Source organism: Pholcus phalangioides, unplaced genomic scaffold (genome assembly GCF_987345545.1).
Source record: "Pholcus phalangioides strain wild (caught in Gottingen) unplaced genomic scaffold, Ppha-v1.0 ptg000015l_1, whole genome shotgun sequence".
NCBI classification, from domain to species: Eukaryota; Metazoa; Arthropoda; class Arachnida; order Araneae; family Pholcidae; genus Pholcus; species Pholcus phalangioides.
Genome location: NW_028301608.1, coordinates 60646963 through 60671856, shown reverse-complemented (window position 1 = coordinate 60671856; position 24894 = coordinate 60646963). Strand labels below are relative to the sequence as shown.

At 36.1% G+C, this 24894-nt stretch overlaps 2 protein-coding genes across 3 annotated transcripts in view; both read left to right on the top strand.

The window, feature by feature from the left end:
• Positions 1–165: 165 nt before the first annotated feature.
• Positions 166–12249, top strand: LOC149076389 (prefoldin subunit 3-like). Its single transcript, XM_089243930.1, has 7 exons — positions 166–251; positions 357–432; positions 7391–7518; positions 9987–10053; positions 10147–10245; positions 10798–10936; positions 11873–12249. The coding sequence occupies exons 2-7, from the start codon at positions 358–360 to the stop codon at positions 11950–11952; spliced, it is 588 nt and encodes a 195-aa protein (XP_089100056.1). The 5' UTR covers positions 166–251; position 357; the 3' UTR covers positions 11953–12249.
• A 2493-nt stretch (positions 12250–14742) lies between these two features.
• The window catches only part of Cul5 (cullin 5), a 34782-nt gene continuing 24630 nt past the window's right edge, over positions 14743–24894 (top strand). Inside the window, exons 1-4 of one of the 2 annotated variants that reach the window (XM_089243928.1) lie at positions 14743–14995; positions 19396–19502; positions 22634–22733; positions 23245–23424. In XM_089243928.1, coding sequence (XP_089100054.1) covers positions 14978–14995; positions 19396–19502; positions 22634–22733; positions 23245–23424 — 405 coding nt within the window. In that variant the 5' untranslated portion in view covers positions 14743–14977. The remainder of the gene's footprint in view (positions 14996–19395; positions 19503–22633; positions 22734–23244; positions 23425–24894) is intronic. The other variant, XM_089243929.1, reaches the window with a different exon arrangement.

The following is a 24894-nucleotide window of genomic DNA, read 5'->3' as shown; positions in this document are numbered from 1 at the left end:
ACAACAACAATTATCGAAGCTTCATTATTTCTGATTCGAAAGGAAAATAATCATTCAGAAATTAATTCAAAAAAATAAGTTAATCAACTGTATAAAATAAAAAATTTATCTGTTTCTATCTGTAGTTTTTTTTTTTTTCATTTTTCTCCGTAAAGATGTAAAGTTTTTACAGTTTGTACGGTCCTGAAAATATTTCGCTTCTTACGGTTTTCTTGTATATATATATACAGCGTGAAAGTTCTTAATTTCAAGTAAGTTTTTTTCCCTTGTTTTTCGTACTGTAATCTTTTCGTGCAATTAAAAACCAAATGTTTGTTATTTTATTAATTTCTTCAATTCATTTTCCTAATTTCCAGAATGTCGGAAAAGTTGAACGAATCTATTGATGCTCCTCAGAAGAATTCTCTTGGGATTCCTGCAGCGGTATTTGTAGTGAGTGTTTATGAATAATAATTATTTATTTTATGAATTCCTTTAAATTATAATATAATTTTCTTTTATCTACCTTCTTATAAGTTGAATTCACTAAACATTAAATTCAGTTTCCCCTCCGGTTCCCATATGTTCAAACACATGTGCTCAACCCAATGAGCAAGTTGTATCATGGCCCTGGGCAAATATTAATTTTCGAAGCCCCCCCCCAGAGTTCTTTGAAGCAGAATCGTGGGGTAACGGGAAAGGGTCTCGTGTCTATAGTACAAAAGTCAGCCAATTGTGGGCCCTGGGTACAACTTCCATTTCATAAAATTGAAGGGGAGAGCAGGAGGAGAGCCACCAGAGCTGAGCTTATGGGCTTTGATCTTTAGTTGGCCACGAGGTCAGAATTTTTCACAGGACTCCCTCTTAATGGTAAATTCATAATGTAAAAAGAATTGAGATTAATCACAAAAATTAGAACTTTGGCTGATTTTAATTTATACAAAAAATTGAAATGCTTTTAATAAGGCAAATAAAATATTAATTGATCGATGCGTTTTTGCTGTACAATATTTGCCAGGATTTTCTCGTTAATGATGGAAGGAACATCTATGAGCACTTGACTTATGTTGCCATCTGAGGCTATTAGCTGAGTTAGGAAGCTGCCCATGGGTGGTCCTATTCAGCACACATATAACCTCTGAGGAAAATGCTGGCCCTGTCTAGTTTGATGGTAAAGCACTCATCTGACTATGAGAGGTTGTGGCTCAGTTTCCCGAAGAAGCATTTGACATTAATTTCCGAACATGTTGTTTGCTTTCCTCGTCTGCACTTTGAATTCAGTCTTTACATGGAAACAAAAACTTCGTGAATTGATTATTTCATATTGCATCAAGATTTCAACCTCTTATCAATCCCGTTTTTTTTTGTTTTTTTTTTCAATCTCCAAACTTCATCAACACCATAAAAATTTAACAGCTGTAATGCAATCCTTTTTTGGGAATGTGTTGGCAATTTTTTTCTCTTTGGCGTGAAAAAAGTGCAAAAGCATGATGAAAAATCACAGAGAGTGAAACAAATGCAACCACCAAAGTTACAAGGAAAAGGAAAAAAATGATAAAGGTCGAGATTAAAAATGTAAGAATTTACTTTTACTAAATTTGAGATCAAAATTAAAGACAAAAATAGTAATTAATAAGACTGTTATAAATAATACAGTGGTCTCTCTCGACGTGGGAGTTAGAAATGCAGATTTTGGGATCAGGATGGTACAACCTGAGAAAAAACAGAAGTATTGCAATGAAAAACAAAGGTAACATACTGTCTGCAACATATGGAAAAATGGCGTAAAAGTAAGCTTGGGGAACTTGTGCTGCTTTGCAACAAAAGACTAATTTGTGCCTCCTATGGGTGCCTTCATCTTGAGATGATAAAATCACTGCTTGCAGCCAGTGCTGTCTTGATAAGGGGGTTCATAACAAGTGATCTAGTTGAAATTATTGAGTGCTATTATTATTATGAATACTATTCAAATTTGATGATAATCTTAAGATGGTCCTGTCTGCATCATATAAGAAAAGAAACGGTAAACGTACAAGCTGAAAAAAATAGCAACAAAAAAAAAGAAATAGACAACCAGGAAGGAAAAAGCACCAACAGTCCAGAAAGGAAATCAATCTCCAAAAAAAGTTGCCAAAGAAAAAAAAGTTTGTAGTATAACTGTTCCGAAATTAAAGATGGCCACCAAATAATTTCATAATATACAAGTACCCCAAAATAAACATGTTTCTATTGCTGCTGTTAGCTACCATTTCAGTAGCACATTTTGGGCAAGAAATTTGGCTTTCTATTGCTGGTATATGATGGAAAAGTGTTTTCTGATGAGAATGAAGAAAGAATATTCATAATATTAAAAAAATTGGGAAAAATCAGTGAGCCAAGGATGCATATTTAAGTAAGAAGCACGAACACAAGAGCGGTAAGATGTATTAGGATGAGTCCGTGGATCAATTACGATATATGGTTTTATTACAGAAACACACATTACTACAAACTACACAACACATACAAGGACGGTTACAAGAGGAATGAGAACAAACAGTACACTGATCAGAGTATAACATATGTTATAGGTGCTGCCATCTATCAGACATTATTTACACTAACACCCCCCTTTAATTCAGTCTGTCTGAATTATCTTAGTGGAAATCAGGTGACAAGTCCCAGTTCTTTGCAAAGCTTTTGATGAGCTGGTCTTGGCAGTCCTTTCGTAAGTATGTCTGCAATCATATCTTGACTCTGGACATATTCAAGGAGTATGTCCCCTTCTCTGATCTTGGATCTAATATTTTGATGCCTTACATCAATATGTTTGGTGCGAGCACGGAATTTTGGGTTCTCGGCAGATTTTATTGCAGATTGATTGTCACAATAAATCACAGTGGATTTCTGATGTCCTTTCAATTTCAGCTCACACATTATTCCTCTCAACCAGGCACATTCCTGAGCTGCTGAACTTAAAGACATATATTCAGCTTCGGTTGAACTGAGAGCTACGGAGTGTTGCTGTTTTGACATCCAGGTGACAGCTCCTCCTGACATCATGAATGCATATCCAGATATGGACCTTCTGGTGTCCAAACAATTTCCCCAATCTGCATCAGTATATGCAGAAAGCTCAGAGTGATCAGCTTCATACATCATTTTCATGGAAACAGTTGACTTGATGTATCGAAGAACACGCTTCAGCGCAGTCCAGTGAGCTTTCCCAGGATTTTTGTTGAACTTGCTTAGATGACCAACAGCAAAAGCTATATCAGGCCTCGTTGAATATGCAGCGAAGATGAGAGAGCCAACTAATTCTCTGTAAGGTACATTGGACATCTCTTCCTTTTCAGATTCGGTCTTCGGTTCATCATTCTTGGATAGACTAAGTCCTGCTTCAAGAGGAGTGGCAACACCATGACAATCAGACATGCCAAAACGGACGAGAACATCTTTCAGATATTTTTCTTGATCAATGAAAATTTTTCTGTTCTTTCGATCACGAGTGATCCTCATACCTAAACAATGGTTCACTTCACCAAGGTCTTTCATCTTAAACTTTTTGACAAGGGCAGCTTTGAGATCATCAGTAGCAGATTTATCATCACTGAAAATTAGAATGTCATCCACATATATTCCCACAATGATTGTTTTCCCCCCTTCGATCTTGAAGTACACACAAGAATCATATTCGGACGGAGTGAACTCAAGGTCGAAAAGAACATCATGTAGTAACATATACCATGAACGACTGGCTTGCTTCAAACCATAGACAGATTTCAAAAGACGACAAATGGATCCAGATGGAAGCTTGACATACAGGTCTTCATCCAACTTCGGATGGAGGAAGGCTGTCACAACATCCATGTGATGAACATCCCAGTCATATTTAGCAGCAAGGGCAAGCAAAAGTCTGATCGAGGTTGTTCGGATGACCGGTGAGAAGGTTTCATCATAATCAAGGCCATAGCTTTGGGAGCATCCACGAGCAACCAAACGGGCTTTGTACCGTTCAATAGAACCATCAGCAGTCTGCTTAATCTTGAATACCCATTTCATGGAAATGGCTTTCCGACCTGGAGGAAGTTCAGCTGGAATCCATGTTTGATTATCAGCATGCGATTTCAGTTCCTCGTCAATGGCCCTTTTCCAATGTTCAGCATCCTGGCTGTTCAGAGCTTCAGTCAATGATTCAGGTGTACTTTCACACAATGAAGCTTGGAAGGATACAAAATCATCATTGAAGATACGAATGTTTTGTTGTCGTGTACGTTGAGGATAGCGATCAGATCTGATCGGAACATTTGGTAAAACGTCATGTGTCCTCACTGTATGGGAAGAAGACTGTTCTGAACTGTTTTCCAATGATGTTTCAGTCTCTAGAGAAGGCTGAGAGATAGTAACGGTTGAAAACTGTGTATCAGCTGCATTTTCAGGCGACGGAAATGGATCATGGCTCGGTGAATCCATTTTGCCAAATGGAAACTGGTCTTCAAAAAACTTCACATCTCTAACAATTTGCACCTCTTCTGTTTGGGGGTTGTAAATGCGATAACCCTTGGTTTCATCGCTGTAGCCAAGAAGGATACCATCCCAAGCTTTAGGATCCAGCTTCTTCCTTTTACACTGGGGGATATGAACCATGGCTCGACATCCAAAAATGCGAAGATGCAATATGCTAGGTTTTCGTCCAGACCACAGTTCTTGGGGAATGCGTTTTTTTAGAGCTTGTGTAGGACATCGGTTGCGAATGTAGGTAGCTGTCAAGATAGCTTCGGCCCAAAACACAATGTCCAAATTAGAGTTGAAAAGCATTGCACGAGCAGCTTCCATCAAAGTGCGGTTGAGGCGTTCAGCTACTCCATTCTGCTCGGGTGTATGTGGTACAGTTCGCTGATGCAATATTCCAGCATCTTTCAGAAAACGTTCCATTTTCTCAGAGACATATTCCCCACCATTGTCAGAACGTAAGACTTTGATTTTTCTTTCCATCTGATTTTCGACAAATGTCTTGAATTCAACGAATTTGTCAAAAACTTGATCTTTAGACTTCAGGAAGTATACAAAGCATTTGCGAGAGAAATCATCAATAAAAGTAAGAAAATAACGAGCTCCACCTTTTGATGAGATTTGCATGGGGCCACAGAGATCTGAGTGAACAAGTTCCAGAAGATTTCCTGCACGTGTCTTGCTTGATTTTGGAAAGGATTGACGGTGTGATTTTGCACGAACACAAACATCACAATCCTCAAAATCAGATTTTAAATCACATTTGAAATAAAGTGACTTTTGCAGCTCTCTTAGGGAACGAAAATTAAGGTGACCCAGTCTCCTATGCCATAACTGACAGGTGTCTTGCTTCATTGAAGTGGTACAAACAAAGTTTGTTTCATTATCAAGACGATACAGTCCATTCACCTCTGTTGCAGTTGCCAAAACAGATGAACTGTCAACCATGGGTTTCTCTTTTAGTATCCTGCAACCGGTCTCATCAAAGATGACTGATAGCTTAGGCTGACTGTGTACAAGTTTACTAACACTTAACAAATTCAGCGCGAGTGTAGGCACAGACTTGACATCTTTAGCATGCAGTGTTTTTGAAGAGCTGAGCACTATGGCGACGTCTCGGTGCCCTGTGACTGGCAATTTTTCACCATTGGCTAGACGGACCTCTTCTTCGGATGATACATCGTGTGAAATTGGCAATGAACAACTGAGATGAGTTGATGCACCAGAGTCTATGAACCATTCATGTTTGTCAGAGAAAACCGCGGCAGAAAATACAGAAGAAACAGTTGCTCCAGAAGCAATTTCTTTTTTAGAGCAAACTGCATTAGCAGAACACTTAGATTCAGTTTTCCGGCGATTTTTCTTTTTTGGTTTCGAGCAGGTCGTAGACTTGTGTCCGCGCTCATTGCAATTAAAGCAACGGATTCCTTTTGTAGCACTGGCAGGTTGCTTTTTCACGAAAAACACGGAATTCGATGGTGGTTTCGGAACTTCAGTTGCGTCTTCCAGCAGCAGGCTTTTCACGAATGAAGTCGTGATTTCTTGTCCAGATCCGCGAATACCCAGGACGAGAGGCTTGTAATAGTCCGGTAATTTCGCGAGAATGAAACCACCGATGACGTGGTCATCCAACGGCTTGCCGACGTTTTCGAGCTGTTCCGCGACGATCGTGAATTTATTCAGGTATTCGTCTACTGTACGGCAATCGTGAAAACGAATGTCCAGAAGACTCTGATACAGGCCTACCACACGAACAATACCTTTATCTTCGAAGGTGTCATTGAGCAAGTCCCATGCTTGCTTGGCAGTTTCACATTTCCGCGTGATCGTTGCAGTCGCAGGCTTGAGAGATAAGTTGATTTTCGCGAGAGCTCGGCGATCCAATGCGTTGTCGATTGGTTCGGTTCCCGGCACAATACAACTCCACAAACCGCAGTCGATGAGGAAGTTCTTCATGGCGAATTTCCAATCGGTGAAATTTTTCGGACCTTCGAGATGTTTAGATTCAGGCAACGTGCCTACGGCAAAACTGGTTGTCACAGTCCTGGAAGTCGTCGACATCGAAAGCCTCAGAGTTTCCAATTCCCGCCTCAAGGCTTCGTATTCTTCAGCGGTCGCCATGTTGGAGAGAAAACTAATCGGCGCGAGAAAGATCGTTAAAAAAACATCGGAACTCACGAGTTTGTAGTCACAAAAATAATCTTATGCGGCGGGCCCCATAACCTATTAGGATGAGTCCGTGGATCAATTACGATATATGGTTTTATTACAGAAACACACATTACTACAAACTACACAACACATACAAGGACGGTTACAAGAGGAATGAGAACAAACAGTACACTGATCAGAGTATAACATATGTTATAGGTGCTGCCATCTATCAGACATTATTTACACTAACAAGATGCAGATGACAATAAGAATTAAAAATGGCATTAAAAAGATGAAACTAGCCTTTTGACTCAATTCATTTCATCAATGAAAACAGTTTGAAAAAGCTGAAGTGCCGAGGGCAGCATTAGCGACAGAAATAACTTTTCAGTTTGGCAACAACCTCGCTTATGGACTCGTAGCTCCCTCAGGTCAATACTTGATGTATATAAACCCTCAGATACTCACCCACAGTATCAAAACATTTTCAGAGATGTAGTGAGTTTAATTGCTGATTCATGCTGATCTGACTATTTCTGGATGTGGAGGTACTTCAGAAATGGCAATATGATGACGGAGAGGTTAGCACACCAACGCGTTGAGATGTATCAAGAAGTCAAACTCTGCTGTTCACATTTGGCAATGTGACTGATTGTTATTCTTTTTTGCCCTTGTGTGTAGAAAATGACCATTGTTCAATAGAAATGATTGAATTAAATTAATGTTCGAAGGTTAGTGAGAATTATTTATTTTATTTCATTTACAGGATGATGTTGATAGTTTTATGAAGCAAGAAGATAATCAAGAAAATGCTGAACTTGTACTTCGGAGGCTGGATGAGCAGCACAGCAAATATAAATTCATGGAACTCAACCTTCTTCGAAAGAAGATGACGTAATTAGTATTTTTCTTCATTGTTGGTTTTTCTTTCTTATATAGTAGTAGCCCCATATGCCGAGAAATAGATTGGCCAGACAGCGGTTTTGGGCCAATAAATGCACTGTCTTGAGTAAAATTTTTTTAAACTTTTTTTTTTGTCTTGCGGCCCACACTTGAATGTAAAGTTGAACTTCAGCTGCATACTTAAATTAAGATTTAAAAATATATAATTTCAATGATTTAATTACAGTGCAACCTTGATAACTCGGCTATCCCGGTAACTTCATATTTATTCTCATGGTTCGCACAATACTGAATTATATGGGGAGAGAAAAATATTTTTTTAACTCGACAAAATATGTCCCCCTAAGGTGGCTATGATTTATATTGCATTATCGCAATTCATTTTTATAATACCCATATGTTGATCAGTTTGAAATATTTTATGATGTTAGTCTCATGTGATTCAAAAATCATGTTTTGGTGATTGATAAAGTGTCTAAGATTCTTCTTCATACATTTGGGTAGGGCTACTTCCCGTTATTACTCTGTTCAGAACTGGAAAACTCAACCTGTGGGCATTGAAAGCCACAGGTAGGATGAAATTTTCAAGTGAGATTGTCGAAAATCTAGATTGAAATGTTTCGGGGGGGGGGGGGGAGGATTGGAAGTTTTTTTTGCAATTGCACTGCTCATTCATAGACAATAGATCTTCAGACAGTAAAAATACGCTCCTTTCACCTGATTTCTGATTATTCTCAATATGAAAACTTCTGTTGAGTTATGGAGGTTCGACTGTGTTAAATATAAATGAATCATTCCTATTTGCAATTAAAATTCCTGGAAAAAATCTTATGTTTTGTTGAGTATTTTATTCTCTGCTTGGTTGAATTTTAGACAGGCACGTATGTCCCTTTTTAAAGATTCTAGTCCTAATCGGTTTTTTTTTTCAGTATTGCTTATTACATGAAAATGATTCACACAAATGTGATGTTTTGAACAGAAAAAAATATTGTGGTTTTTTTTCTTGTACAGTATTATCTTGGATTCCTGGATGAGTTATTACAATTGATGTAATTATTATCAATGAAATTGAAAACATATTGCCAATTTGTCATTGTTTTGGTTGTTCAGTAAAATAAAAATAATATGTCTATGATGTATTTGCTATCAAATTTACTGAATGTTAAAAGTTAGCCTTCACCACTATATACTGAAACCTGTATGTTGCGTAACAATCTAAGAATTTTAAGAAAAGTGTAGAAAGCAATATTTTGGTAAATTTTACTGCTGAACATTTTTAGCCAGATGAGGTTTCGTTGAAAAACATTCTGCTTTGGGGCAACTGACATCAGTAGATTCATCAAACTGAATCATGTTTTGTCCTTTAAGGTGAAATATTACTTCTAGGTGTACATTTGTAGATAAATACTTATTATGCCAAAATTATCTCTGTGTTATCTGCATAAAAAAATTTTAAGATGATGTAGATAACACTGTAAATTTTCCAGAAAATGCCTGTATAAAATAAAATCTGTAAAGCAAAAAGTACAAGTTTTCATTTTCTTAGCTATGATTTTTACGAATACCTATCTCATTTCTTGATCTTTGTTGCATGCTGTTGTCCAAATTTTATTTCATATATATATATAAATGAGTACATACGGCTTGAAGTATATATACGACTAGCTTTATAAGGGTCTTGATTTTGGTTTATTCTTATCATGATTGATTGAACATTTTTAGAAAATAATTTAATTTTCTTTAAAATTTTTTGCGGCACACTTATGATCCTCGCACAGATTGGAAAAATTGGTCAGGAAGAATGTTTTCAGGACACCTGTTTGTCCCAGTTTCTTCTTTGGGTTCTCAAAAATTTGTGACTATAATTGATTTTATAGCTACCACATGTTTTTTACTATTGAATAGTCTTGCTTCGAAATTACTTGTAATTTCTTCATGAAAGGCAAAAAAATCAGTTGGGGTCATGTTGCAAATTTGGATGTAAACGTGTATCTTGTGCACTGTTAATGCAGTGAAATGCCTTCATGATGATACTCTAGGCACCAGAGAACCTTATCGTTGTGAAGTTACCATTTTATATATATATATATATATATAGGATATATAATATTGTTATTGATATCGTTGCATAGAATTTTCACTGCAGTACAGATTGGTCAGGCTGGTACCTAATTTTGGAGGATCTTCTCGCATCTAAGCATATGCTCAATATAATCTCCACATGAGGGAAAAAAAGAAACTTAAAAAAAAACCACTTTAGTACAATTTCATACAAATATGCTCAAATATTGAGCATATTTGTATGAAACTGTACTAAAGTGTTGTTATGTATTTAGAGAAATTTCTTTTTCAAAGAATTGTCACATAATTAAGTACAAATCTATCTTTTGTGTGCAATGAATATAACTGCATTTTTTAGGAAGAAGCTGTTTCTCATTATATTTGGACTTCTTTTTCAGATTACAGAAACAAATACCTGAAATAAAGACATCTTTGGACATGTTGAATTTGATTAAACTTAAAAAAGTAAGTTGTTTTTTTTTTCCATTCGCCAATTTTTTATCGAGTGTGTATCTGGAAACATACATTAATTTTTTTCCCCCTTTCAATTAATTGCAGACACTGAACGAGGATTTACAAACGCACTTCTTAATATCAGACCAGATGTATGCCATGGCGAAAATTCCTCCTACAGACAAAGTTTGCCTTTGGTTGGGTGTAAGTAATAATTTAGTTCTCTGTTTTTCAATCTTTTAAATAATTTTTTTTAATGCTTAAACAAACTTCCATAGCAGGAGCTAATGCTAAGAATAATTTTCTCAAATTGAGGATGTTCATGTTTCTTCTTCAAAGCAATGACTAAAAAAAATTAGCACTTTGCACAGCACAAAATTGAAAAAGAAAGAGTCAAAATTTTTGATCAACAGGAAGAATAATTTTTATTTATTTAGACTCGCAGTGCATTGTATACAAAACATCTGATCGTCTCATTTTTTGACCTCAGCTAAAATAGAAAGCCCAAGGGGAATCTTTGTTAAAGATTTGCATTGTTTTAATTTTTTTAAGAAGAAAGTTATTCTTTTCTCAGAGTTTTTTCGACTTGTGGACAGGATATTTGTATTCATTATTTGGTGCTATGGACAGTAACACAAAATTTTGTAGAAGTTGATATATGTTTCTCTGTTAAACTTTTTTTCCCTCTTTCAAGTGATTAGAATGTATATCTTGTGAATGTCTTTAATCAAATATCCTATGTTGTGAAAATTTCAGGCTAATGTGATGCTCGAATACTCGCTCCAAGATGCGGATGACTTACTGAAGAAGAGTCACGTGTCAGCATCAAAGAACCTTACACAATTAGATCAAGACTTAGATTTTCTAAGAGATCAGCTGACCACGACAGAAGTCAGTATCCTTCACTGCTATTTGGTATTCAAGTTTGATGGTAAGATTTATATTCTTATGAAGTGTTTGCAAACAGGGTAGTCGGTACAACTAGATACTTGGTCAGACAGGCATGTGTGCATTTTGACCCCCCCCCCCTTCCTTGTTGAGTGAGTGGTCAAAGAAAGGCAAATTAGAAAATTTGGTGCCCCACCATTCTTGATTGGGTCTTGTGCCTGTGTGGCTCTAATGATGTCTGAGTTAAGCATGTTTTGCTTTGGAAGTTTTACCATCTGTCTTCTATTATTGCAGGGTTCTGAACAACCTGGAAAATAAGGGAAATTAAAAAATTGTCAGGGAAGTGTAGAATACTTGGCAAAGGTTGGGGGAAATATGCCAATATTTGATAAGTCAAGGAAAATTTCTGTGAAGGAGAAAAAACAAACTCTGAAAACATTTAGAAGGTTGATATTTTGAATTATATTATTTTTTTCAGCAAAAAGTCAGGGAGATTTCTTTAGTTAGGTAAGTGATAAAGTAGATTTTACTGGGAACCCTGTATTAGAAGTGAAAATTGCGGATTCTTGAATTTTGGTATTTACATAAGTATAATGTTGAAGATCTGACTATTCTGTGTGGAGGGCTTTTTTTTAATGAAAGACTGGCTTACATGTTTGTCTCAAAGTTAAACCCCAGAAACCAAATAGAGCTAACTACCAAAGCCTGTGAGGTTTGGACCTGTGTCCTTGTGATGAAGTCTATCACGATTACCAGCACAACCCACAGTGGCAGCTATCTGGTTTATTACGTTTCATGTCTCATTGATCAGTGTAATGAAATGTTAAACACTGATTTCCAATGACTATTTCGAATGGAACCAAATTGTGAAGGTAATTTATTATATTTGTACAAAAGTTATAATTTTTTTCTATCCTGTTTTTGATACTTAATGATGTATCAGATATGGCACGAGTTTATAATTGGGATGTGAAGAAAAGGCAGTTGGAAAAAGAAAAAACTAGCGCTGCTTCTTCGGCATGATACAAGAACTGAGAAGACCTAACATAGTGCTTTTTCCTGTTTGTACATTACCTTTTTTTACATATTGAACAAAATATCTACTGAAAGGGGGGAAAAAGAACCGAACTTAACTACTTTGAGATTAAAATTTGTGTTATTGAAAAGATGAGCTGTTGAAAATGAACATGTTGAAGTGGTGACATTAAATTTGTTTTCTGCATTGTCACATAAATGTCTACATATGTCTTCTTTTTTTGCTGTTTTTTTTTAAGTTGTGAAAAGTAAGGTTCGATATTAAAATTGTTTTGATACTGCTTAGATGGATTGTTATCATTTTTGTTATAATCTCATTTGAAAACTTGTTTACACTGATATAAAAGTAATTGTATTATTAATAACACTAAGAACAAGATGCCATTGTAAAAGCTCTTAAACTAGTTATTTTTTTTTTTATTATTCTGTAGGAAAATTTAAATACAGTATCTGAAAAGTTGTGGACAGTAATCAGAATGGAAATGATTTAATTTTAATGTTTAAAAATCAACAAAACTAATGCTCAAACTGTCTCAGCCACATTAGGACTTCATCTTAAACCACATCTGCAAAGTGTTTGCCTCCAAGATGAATTTTTAGTGGACTAAACAGATGAAAATCGCTTTTCGCTAAGTTGGGGCTGTAAGGTGGATGTGTGTTAAAGAAGTTGCCAATCAAGATGCCATTGTAAAAGCTCTTAAACTAGTTATTTTTTTTTTATTATTCTGTAGGAAAATTTAAATACAGTATCTGAAAAGTTGTGGACAGTAATCAGAATGGAAATGATTTAATTTTAATGTTTAAAAATCAACAAAACTAATGCTCAAACTGTCTCAGCCACATTAGGACTTCATCTTAAACCACATCTGCAAAGTGTTTGCCTCCAAGATGAATTTTTAGTGGACTAAACAGATGAAAATCGCTTTTCGCTAAGTTGGGGCTGTAAGTGTGTGTGTTAAAGAAGTTGCCAATCAAATTTTTTAACTGTCTTCTGTGTAAGGGGAGCTGTATGAAGTCTTGCATTATTGGGATGAAGCGTTGTTCCTCCTTTGGTTAATAGGCCTGGACGCTTTCTCCAAATTGCAGTCCAATGCTTCATCACAGTATGATAGAGCACTCCTTTGGAATCCCAAAACATCTAACAGCCCCAAGCGATTTTCATCTGTTTAGTCCAATAAAAAAAAACATCTTGGAGGAAAACACTTGGCAGATCATGAACATGTTCAACATGTCCTACGAGGCTGAGATAGCAATCCAGAATTTTATGCAGCTGCTATTGATGCACTGATGAAACGATGGGATAAGTGCATAAATATTGGTAGAGATTGTGTTGAGAAATAAAAATAGTTTTGGAGTGTATCTCTGCAAGTAATTTTTTAATTACTTTTTGTGACTTAGTAACTCACCTTCTTGTGTATATATATTACACAGGTCACTCATCCACATTTTTAGTGTCTGAGCCACTCCCAAAAAACTATGGGTGGTACTCTGGGGTACCACCCTTCTCGTATCTCCACCCATGCTTATAACATAGGTTTTGGTTGCTATCAATGGTGTCACAAAATGGTTAGAGGGAAAGACCTAAAAACTATTGAGTGCATGCATAATTTAGGAGGATAACGCTCCCTCTGTGAAAATGCATCGGAATGAAGAAAACCTTGGAGGATCAAAAGATGCCAGTCATCTTGTATATACTGTACGCAGGAGGTGTGTCGTTAAATTTTTGTTTTGGGGTGGGGTCCAGGCTGGGCTTCATGAAAATAAGATCTGGCTCAAATTTTCGAGATTAAGCAAGTTGATTGGTTGGTTGATTTTCAGAAAAAATCCCTTTACCCATCCCCCGATCTTAAGACTGCCTTGGGGTCCAGCCTCCCTCATATTTGTTGGAAGGAAGAGGAGGAGTGCTCCTTAGTGTCAAAAAAAGGTGTGCTGAAAGAGAGGTCCTGATTTCTACTCACGTTTCCTCCCAAGCCCCGTTTACATGGGAAATGAAAAATCCGTTTTTTTTCACTCCGCAATAAAAAAATCGAAAAGGAGTATAGGAAAGGGTACCCCGCGAAAATCCCCATGGAGAGAGAGAGAAGAGAGTGTAAATATTCCCTCTTTCTTCAAGCCAGGTTTTCATAGGAGCAGGTTTCTACCGCTCATGCAACGTGAAAACGCTGGTCAAAGGGGAGTAATTTAATGATAATTGGTCAATTAATGATAATTTCAGGTTTTTGACCAATCAGCGTTTTCACGTTGCGCACGGCGCAGAAATTCTACTCCTAGGAAAGTCCGGCTTTACTCCTGTTTCCCTATGAGAGAAAAAAGTAAATGGGTGCCAGAACTATATCAAGTTTCCGCAGTGTAAACCTCTGAGCTTAGCTTCTCTCCATGCAGTTTCTCCATCATTATGGAGAAGCTTTGCAGCTTCTCATAGCAGTGGTATAAACGGTCTCAAATTTTATTGTTCTTAGTTGCGGTCTTGTGCCGCGGGCGCTGAATCAGAAGGGGCGCTGAATTCACCCTGTAACTGCTTCCTTTGCATGCAAGGGACGCCAAAATTTCGGCTTGTCCCGGGTGGCAAAGTATCTAGTTGCGGCACTGGTGACGGTTCCAGCAATTCTGATGAATCAAACGAAAAAATTGTGAAAATCAGTACCGATATTTTACACAAAATAATTTTTTTTAAACAAATGGGAATTATGTACATTTCGTTTACATACATTCTTTATAGATTTTCATATTTTTAATTTAAAAAAAAATTTCGTCGAGAGACGGAAGGTCCCGAACATTACTGATCGTCCTAGAACGTGCGTCGAATATTTCGGAATTTTTGTTGTTATTTTCCCATTATGTATAATGTTCAATTATTTCCATTTCGAAGCTGTGAAAGAATTAGGGAAGGCATTTGCAACTGAAGTTCTCTTCCCGTTGACCCGATTGACTGTATAAGAGCCGCCGCTTCCTTCAAAAGCGTTCGCAATAAGAATCCGAGGTCGTGCCTCCAGATTATGTACAAACAACCGGTATGGCAGTGCTATTAAAGGTGAACTATTAAATAAACAAGTATCTTAAATACGCTGTTTCAAGATTTACGTTCTCCTTGAATCATGCGCTTTTACACAGCCCATGTTATTTGTCATTTTGCGCAATTTTTGTTGCCTATGCTTGAGTTTGATATCCATATTGTTTTATGTGCAAATGTCTATGATTGATTATACATCCGAAGAGGCATTCGCGGGGGAGTAAGAATGTTTGAAAACATTTGGGAGTTATTTACACAAGCGTGATGAACATTCACTGTTATTCAGTTTGATGAAATTTGAGTGGAATGTGTGTTAACCTCAATTCTCCCTATGGCAGTGCCTCTTCGGATACAGGATAGCTATGTATTAGAAAAAACGGCCCTTATCAAATCTAATGAATAATAAATTAGATGGTATGAGCTCTGATTATAACTACAATGATATAATAGGGTGATAGATAATGATAACTAACGACAATTAGATGTAATAGGATGATATATCAGTTGTTTTTTTTAAAAATTGGCCTCAAGAAGTTGATGAAGGGCCTGCTACTATCCTGCACATGCACCTCGAAGCAGCTATAGTATAATCTATTTCTTGGCGATGTGAGGATAGTTTTTTTTTCTTTGACGAGAAGTCGCCAAGAGTGAAACAGTCATGCTTTTGGATGTTTTTCAAGGTCATGACTGACTACGGACGCCAAAAAAAACAAAAACTACAGCGTAGAAAACATGCCAAAAAAAAAAACGAAGACAAACAATAGTACAAATAAATATTCTTTGTATAAGAAAAATAAAACCTGGACTCTCGCCATAATAATAAATCGATATGGGCATAAGTTGCTCTGGGTATCCAGACTCTTTTAGGAATTCCCCCCTTAAATAAACTACGGTTCTTCTGGTTGTAAAAATAAATATTTCCCATGAAAAATAAAACCCGCACTCTCTGAAAAATAAACTGATCCCGGCACAAGTCACTGGGCATGCAGAATCTTCAAAATAAAGTAAACTAAAATAATATTTCTTTACTACACTGAAAATTAAAGGGCAGAAGAGTTTAAAAAAAAGAAGAAATATATCAGAAAAATACAACCTGACAGAAACATAATCCTAGTGAGACAAGGCAATGACACTATTACACAAAGGGAGATGCCATTTGAATAGCCCGCATTACTAGCCCCACCGCGAAAATATAAAAAAAATTACATGAACATGGTACTATTATGCCTGCCTTAGCGACATATGGCGCCCTTGGCAGTCTGGATTATACTGCAGCTGTACACTTGCCTTCCTTCCTGGTTGGAAATAATCGCCATGAAAAGAAAAAATGCTGATGAAACAATTATGTTACGTAAATATGGGATCTCGAGATTAAAAATGAAACATTCTAGACTAAATAAAAGATGGAGATAAAAAATATTACACCCTAGACCAGCTACGAGATCGAAAATAAGAATAACCAGTTCTCTCATAAACAGCCATCTCCCTGTTGTTATGAAGTCATGCCAGGACGGATCCCCTTTGTCCACATCAAAAATGGATGCTATATTAGAAGAGTCATTATATTGGAAGGAAAACATATACGATAACGTTAACATATAATGTTATATAAAAACGTTTTGGACTTATTTTACCGGACATTGTAATCAAATGGTCGCTTATAACGAGCGTCAACTGTATAAATAAATATTCTCTTTAATATTATTTAAAAATTATAATAAAGTAAATAATTTATAATTTTTTTATAAATCCAGATTTTCTTTTAAATAATAAAACGTTCATAGAAAAAAAAGGAACTCTCTCAACTCAATGGAAACATGATTGCAATATATAGCTGCCAGTATGTAAGAAATTAATGAAAATAAAAATATGTGTGTACAACCTGAGAGAATCCATATGTTCATCCTGTAAAACGTTCTCAAAGTGTGCAGCACCACTTCTAGGAGCATCACAGCGAGCTAGGGATATTGTTTTTTTAGGCCTATGCCTATTTATGCTTCGCTTTGAAGTTTTTCTTCTATATGAGAAAACACACAGATCCCTGCCACTCCAACTTTTTCGGAGGAGGGGGGGGACCTGTACTCAATGTGTGTACATATATACAAATACATATACAGTTGAATCCTATTGTAACAAACTCCAAGAGACCGAAGAAATCACTTTATTACAATAAAATTTTGATACAAAGGAATTTCAGGTATTCACATTATTCTATGTAAACTTATCTGGGGATTAGAAAAGTGTTCGTTAAAACAAGATTTTTGCTATAACAATATTCTTTAAAACAAGATTTTTGCTATAACACTATTCTTTAAAACAGGATTTGACTATATACAATTTCTAGTGTATTTTTTAAAGCCGAGGGTACCCCCTCCCCCCGAAATGACGGGCATAAGAAAATATCAAACTATTTCTGGGGATAGAATGAATAGATGAACCATAAATTGGGCAAGGGAGCCACGGAGACCAAAGTTCGAGAAGCAATGCTGTAAAAAGTATGCATAATACACTGTATAACAAATAGAAAAAATTTGTCCCGAAAATGTATGTGCATATACTAATGAACTAAATTTAAATATGTGCTGTGGCTTATTATAATTACAACAAACTTCCAGAGGTGACATCACCTTTAGATGACAACCAATAGTAAAAAAAGGAATAATAGCTGGCAGAAGAATAAACCGCATGAAAGAAAATTAAATAGTTGAGCCTATTGTAAAGTGATGTACGTATGGAGAAAGATTTCTTTGTGCATAATTGTTGGATTCAGGATATTTCATTAAAAAATAAAATAATTTATTTACAATAACAACCGCAAGCGACAGAAGCTAGGAGCAGGATGCGCGTAGATGATGGAGATAACATAAACATAACGAAGAGCCAATTCCTTTGATTTGTGTTTCATGTGGTGTTGTTGCAAGGGGAAATAAAACAATAATAATAACATTTGCTGGAAAGACACCACAAACCCGCTTATAATGAAATCAGCTATTACAAAGTATCAGTTGTAACAAATTTTTTTCTGTCCCAGTTGTCCAACAGTTTTTCCCCGTTTTGGGTGATTATGCTGTCTTCTCATCATAAAGATTCAGGTTCAAATCTTGATGCCGCTACATTGGTGGTTGGCTGAAGTTTTCTGTGATTTTCCAACTCTGAGGAATGAATGCAAGCCAGTCTCCCATTCGGAAAAGTCTTTCAGCAGAGAGCAGTCTTCAACACAATACTTACATAACATGAAAATTCAAGCATCTACCATCTTAATTTCAAAATTAGGAAAACAGGTGACAGAACTAGCAAAAACATGAAACAAGCACAATTCTAGCAAAATCAATACGTTAGCATTAGAGGTAATTAGGAGGCACTCGTAGCACAGGTTCTGGCTAATTGTACCAATTTGTTAGAAATTCCACAGAGGAATGTGTAAGAGGTGTATGCATGGTTGGGTAGTTCTAGTTTCTTCCCCCCCCCCCACCCCAAATTTTAAATGTTTGTAGACTTGTAGACTTTTGACAAATTTTCATTAGCTTATCATTCAAATTGAGTTATGCTCGGTATGCAAGCAAATTTTGATCCTGATTGGCAGGATGTTTCTAGAAGAAATTTAGTACACCATATTTAACATTGCGAATGTGACATATTAGAGTTGATTTTTTTTACATTTGGCTAGATTGTGCTTCTGTGAATTCTGGCAATCCATCAAATTCTGAAAAAATGTTTAATTTGATAACCAGGACTTGACAAATCCTGGCACGAGGTCACCGTGGCAACTAAAACATTGGCATTGAAGTATAATAACTGAATTGATGTCCGGGAACAGTACCAAATAATCAAAAATGTGAGTCTGCTGACATGGAAAGGATTCTCTAGTCCAGGACGAGTAACAAAATTACTCGATGCTGACGTAATACTTGAATGACCCCTAACTAAATAAAAGAATGAATTCTCTATCTACAAGGATTGAGAGCTCTGTATAATTTCTGCAAGAGTTTTTAAAGTTCGCTGCTGGCACAATTACCAAATTGGACTTACTTGTTTTTAATTAAGTTGCACCATGAAGTCAATCTTATTCAGTCCCCAGTGACGTTATACTGAGGTCTGACTAATAAAAAAGCTTGCTATAATCGAGAGATAAAGAGCAAAATGAGAGATATTTGTGAAACTACAGAAGAAGTAAAACAACTACCTAAATTTTTTTTTTAGTATCACTATTTGGCGTTCATGGAACTGAAATGCCGTAAGAGTTACTGGAAATGAGGCCATAACTAGTTTAAGTTATTTAGAGTAGTGTGTGAAATTTTTTTTAGTTTTTAAAACAATATCTACCTTCTGCATATTTTTTTATGAATAATGATTGATCACATTATTGTTATTCCACGTTATTGTGTTGTGACCACTCTTTAATGCTTGTGACTTGCCTGCAGGACAAAACTCTTCTGTTTGATGATAATTGGCCTATTATGAGGCCAATAATATTAAAATTGCTACGCCAAGAATCTGTCACCCGTCCAGAATGGCAGGACTTATTTTGGTAAGTGTTTTTTTTCTCAATTCCTATGTCCTCTCAATTCCAAAATCACAACATGCTATGTTGTGATTTTGATATGTAATGGTCTTGAAGGTTTGAGTTTTCGTATTATCAGAGGCTCTAAAAATTTACAAATTTCCTTCTTGAGACCCTCTTTCTTTCTGTTTTTTCTTCAAGAGCCCAACTTTATTTTTTTCTAAGAATGCTATGTAGTATGTACGTATTTTATGGTAATTTCAGTTTGAAAGTGACTAGCCAGCCCCATCCCTATAAGGGGTCATTCAGTATTACATCAGCATTGATAGGGTTTTGGGTTTGTTGACTCTCAATGACGGGGAGGGGCTTTGAATGATACTTACGTCATCAATCACCCTTTATAAAAATATGAAACATTCTTAATGGAATCTTGTTCGGTATGCCAAAAACGAGAAAAACTTTTCCCTAGTTTGTGGGCCCCCTGAACTAACATTTTCCCTATTGGCAAGTCCTGTATAGAGTGACATTAGTGATCTCTAAATGTTCCACAGATCTTTCAAGTGCTCTAGAAATGTGTCTAAGCTTCTTAAGTGCTCTGGAACTGTGTCGCTCGTCACTCAAGTGATCCATAATTATGCCACTAATCACTTAAGAAATCTGGGAGTGTGCTGCGGGTAACTTACACGATGTAGAACTGCACTGCATGCTGCTTAAATGCTCTAAAACTATGCCATATGTCACTTGAGGGATGTCTAAATGTGCCACGGACCACTTAAGTGTTGTGGAACTGTCCCACAGGTCACTCAAGTGATCTGTAAATGTGCTACGGGCCTACTTGAGTGATCTGAAAATGTGGTATGGGCAGCTTAAATACTGTGGAATTGTGCCATGCTATACCACGCAGGTCACTTAAGTGATCTGTAACATGTGCTGCTTAGTTCATTTTTACAAAAAATGTTTGAGGTGTTGGGCCACATCAGATAACCCAGAGAGCCGAGGGTTCCGCATATATGGCTGAGAGGGTGATTCAAATAAATTTTTAAAAGAGAAATTTTGAGTTCTTAGCATTCAAACAGCAGTAATTTAAATTAACAGAAATTAATTATAATAACTTATAAAGGTATTTTCTTCCAAAATCATCTTTCCAAATCATTAATTTTTAAAATAATACTTTTTGCATAAAAAATTTTATTTTATCGTTTGGTGGGGGGAGCTTGTGCACCCCATATGTGTCTCTGCCCCCCCCCCCACCTCCTAACTCATATTGGGATCATAGCTGACAGGGGGGTGGTCAAAAATGGCTAAAAATCTGCTGACTTAATACTAATACTTGAATGACCCCTAATTGGTAACTGATGTAATAAAATATTAAACTCCCTTGAATGGACATAGGCCAGGGCTGGACGCATTCTAGGCACCAGTTTGCCATGGCGACTGAAAAATTGAGACTGGCAACTAATGTTTTTGTGTTGATAACTGAATTGAAGTGTCAGAACCACAAAATTTTCTGAAATTATGTCAGTCTGTCTGCTAGCAGAGAAAAAGGTCCCCTAAGTCCGGTAAAAGTCAAAGCATATACTATTTTAAATCAATTTTGTTGTGGGGGGGAGGGGAGAGAAGCTTGGCACCTGTGAAATTTTGCTGTCTCCAGAATATTTTCCTAATTTGTCAAGCCTGGATGTAGAGCGCTTTAACTTTCTTCTAGGGGGTCATTGAAAACGAAGAGCAATTTTGAATGTTTTCTTCGCAATGGTGGACAGTGGCATTGTCCCTAATCGCTTATGTAAAATGATTAGAAAGGCAGTTGAAAGTTATCAGTGTCTCAGCATCATTTACCATCAATTCCCTGTTCCTAACTCGTCTTAATCGCTCTCTCATCTTTGTGCCCTTTTCACATTCTTCATTTTGATTTTTTAATGCATCCTATGGCTAAGATCTTTTTACTGTGCTGTGTTTGTAATCTCTGTGAGATGATGCAAAATGACTTAAAAAATACAAATACAGTGAAACCTGTCTAAAACACACTCTATGAGACTGAAACTTGTCTTAAACGGAATCAAAATATAGTCTGTTCAATGGTTAGGGCTTTGATTTTGCACCTTTATAAAATGGAAATATTTTTAACAAAATATTGTTTCAGCCTCTTGAGGTTCCGTTCTGTACGGGAATAACTGTAAAACAAAATTTGTTTCTATGCTAACTAAGTTTGAAGCTATAAAGAGGCTAGATAGAGGCGAAAGAAATAAAAATGTTCTAAATATAGTAAGTATGCTGGTCTGCTTTTGCTTGTCCTTTTTTCTTTTTTGTGAAGTAAAACCAACATTTAAAGCATTTTTTATTTTATTTTGGATTATTAGAGTTTTCTGATGATCCGAGGTGGCCTTGGTTCCATCCAATCCCTCTCAGATTATCGAGACTTCACTGTCTGTACATATTTTATTTCCTTCTTCTCTAAAGAAAACTGGAATGAAATTCATTTTCTGAGATTTACAGCATTTAGTTAGTTACAGATTTATTTTTTTTCATTACAACTTTAGTCTAATGTTAAATTCCTCTAGTTATAGTGATATCCTTTATTAAAGATAAAAACCCCTTCACCCCACATAACTATATTTTTTGGATATTTCAAAATTGCTACAATGATATATTTATATATATAGGTCTATTTTGCTCAAGATCACCTTCAATATATTTTCAAATTCTGCACCAGGTTTTATTCTTTCAAGGGTGTTTAACAACATCAATATTTTGCACTTGGTTGGTACCCTCCAAAAGTGTTAAATAAGTGGTGGTGAGGCTACTTTCTGCGTATTACACACAAGTACTATGCGGTAAAGTACTTAACAGGGTGTAACGACGAACTGAATTTTATTCATCAAGTAATCAATTAGCATTTTTTTTCTGCAAATAAATGCTCAAAATGCATTTTATGAGAGGTATTGACAGCACCAATCCAGAAGAGAAGGTGACACCTGATGATAAAATACTATCTTTTGATATATTGATAACCCCTCTGCAACTATATTTTTTCTTGGTCTGCAGAGTATCGCTATATCGAGGTTTCACTATATAATAATAATATGTTAATTTTTATCATTTTAATTGCACAATGGTTTTTTATTATTATTTTGAATGTTATATTTTGGTTGTTTTTTTAGGTTGGTTCACTCTGTTTGCTTATGGGATGACAAAGGTTCATCAAAGGTCTATGGTTCCTTACAAGAGGATATTTTAGACTTTATTCGACAAGCTCAGATTGTGAGTGATTTTATTTTATTTTTTATTTTTCCTGAATAAGTATTATTTGTAATAAAATACATGTTCAAAAGTAAGTTTTGCATAGAGATAGCTGAAAAGGGAATGACCATAACAGGTCAAAAATGAAGGTTGCCTATTTCAGATATTCTTGAACTTGTGTAGGATCGAGAGTAGAGGTGATAGAGCTCAGGTTGGATTGCTGGGCAAGTGTTCCAAATGTGAGGATTATGCCAATTTGAAAAGTTTTTTCTCCTACGCCAAGAATTCTAAACTTCTAGCAATTTGACAGCCTTTAGATTTTTAATTATATTTTTTGTGACAATATATAGTTGTGTATATATTTATCAATTTTCAAGTTCTTTCATCAGTTTGTAATTTTTTTTAATTTTTATATATATTTTTTTAACCTTGACAATTCTGAGATTTACGTATACATGTTCATTTGATGATTTATCACCAATGAAATGTTTTCTTGCATTCTATTTTATCGATTGCTTGTACAATTTTTTAGCGAGTGTTGGCACATCAGGAAGATCAAGCGCTTTTGAAGGCGTACATAGCAGAATGGCGGAAGTTTTTTGCACAGTGCAGTTATCTGCCAATGCCATTCAATCAGTTGGAGGCTACCCTAGCTGGCAAGTCAACAACTTCACAAAAGAAGGGGCAAAATGAAGAAAGTATCGTCAGGAAGGTAAAAATGTGCCATGTTTTTTTTTTATTTTTGTGCAAGATTGGGATGCTTTCTATGTAAAATATAGAATGTTTAAGTTTGTTTTAGCTGTGCTACAAATTTATTGGTCATTTCCGTGCAGACATTTTTGTTTATTTTGATCATGAGATGATCCAATTCTGTCCATTTTTATGATGCTCCAAAAAAAATCAATTATTATTTATGTCTCTCTTCATAACTACCCCCCATAACAAAAAAAAAATCATCTAAACATAGTAAAAGCTCTCTAATCTGGATATCTGTTATCCAGACACTTCTGCCGGTTATTTTTTCCCCCTCAACCGAATATTTAATGTCTATCTTTACCCAAATATCTGCTTTAATTTTTTTTCTTTTAGTTGTTTTCTTTTTTGCACTCCTTTCCCTTTTTCATCTGACGTATTAGAGTCCACTGCACTGCGGTTTTTTGACTTCTGGGAAAGTTAAAACAATGATGTCGCTGCATGACAACGAAGACGATTCATCATAATCGTCTTCGCCGTCGTTGGGAACGGACGTGCTATTATCGCGCTCCGCTCACCGACACGCCAGTGCGCCATTTTGTGTCTTTCTTTGTGTTTTTCTTCGTTCTCGTGAGTTTTACTTAGCGTGTTGTTTATTGTTGGGTCATATTCTGCGGTGATTTTCTTTTTTTTTAGCGCACGTTGGATTGTGAGATAAGTGGTTTTTTTTTATTATATTGCTCTCATTTATTTTAAATTTTCGTTGTGTATTTTCGATCGACTTATATTTATTTTTCTCGTTCGCATTTCATTTTCGTTGTTTTTTCGCCAGGTTCGCTCGCTTCTTTGATATAAGTTCGTAGGTTTTGGACGTTAGTGTTAGCAAACAGTGTATACTTTTTCCCGGGTACTCTCAATAACGTTGTTTTCCTTCCATTTGGGCCCTTGTAGTGTTAGTGTTTTGAGATAGTTAGCTAATTCTAATAAGTATAAATTGTACTTCGTAGCTTAATACTTTTTTAGAGGGTGTTGTATTCTTTATATACATATTTATTTTATTCTTCGTGATTTAGTGCTGAGCATTCTACTTTACGTAATTTTTTCGTATAATCTCTTACGTATATTTTGCATAGTAATGTATTTTACATTATTTTAATTTCCAGTTAACGTTTCTCATTTTCGTATTGTTAAGTATTATTATTATTATCTAGCTTTAGCAATAGTGTTAGTATGCCTCGACCTCGACTAGTGTTGTGTAGAGCTTGCGACGGGAGGTTTCCCTGGTCTAGGGGTATAGTAGCTGATAGTTTCAATTGTAAAGGGTGCTTGGATAGAAAAAGGCTGGAACACGAGGTCGAAGCTTTACGGGAAAAAGTTAGGGTGCTAGAGGGTCCGGTTATAACGGACCCTCTGGTCGTCGAGCCACCTGTTGATGAAGAAGCAATCTCCACGAACAACGACATTTTAGAGGGCGAATGGGTGGTCGTGG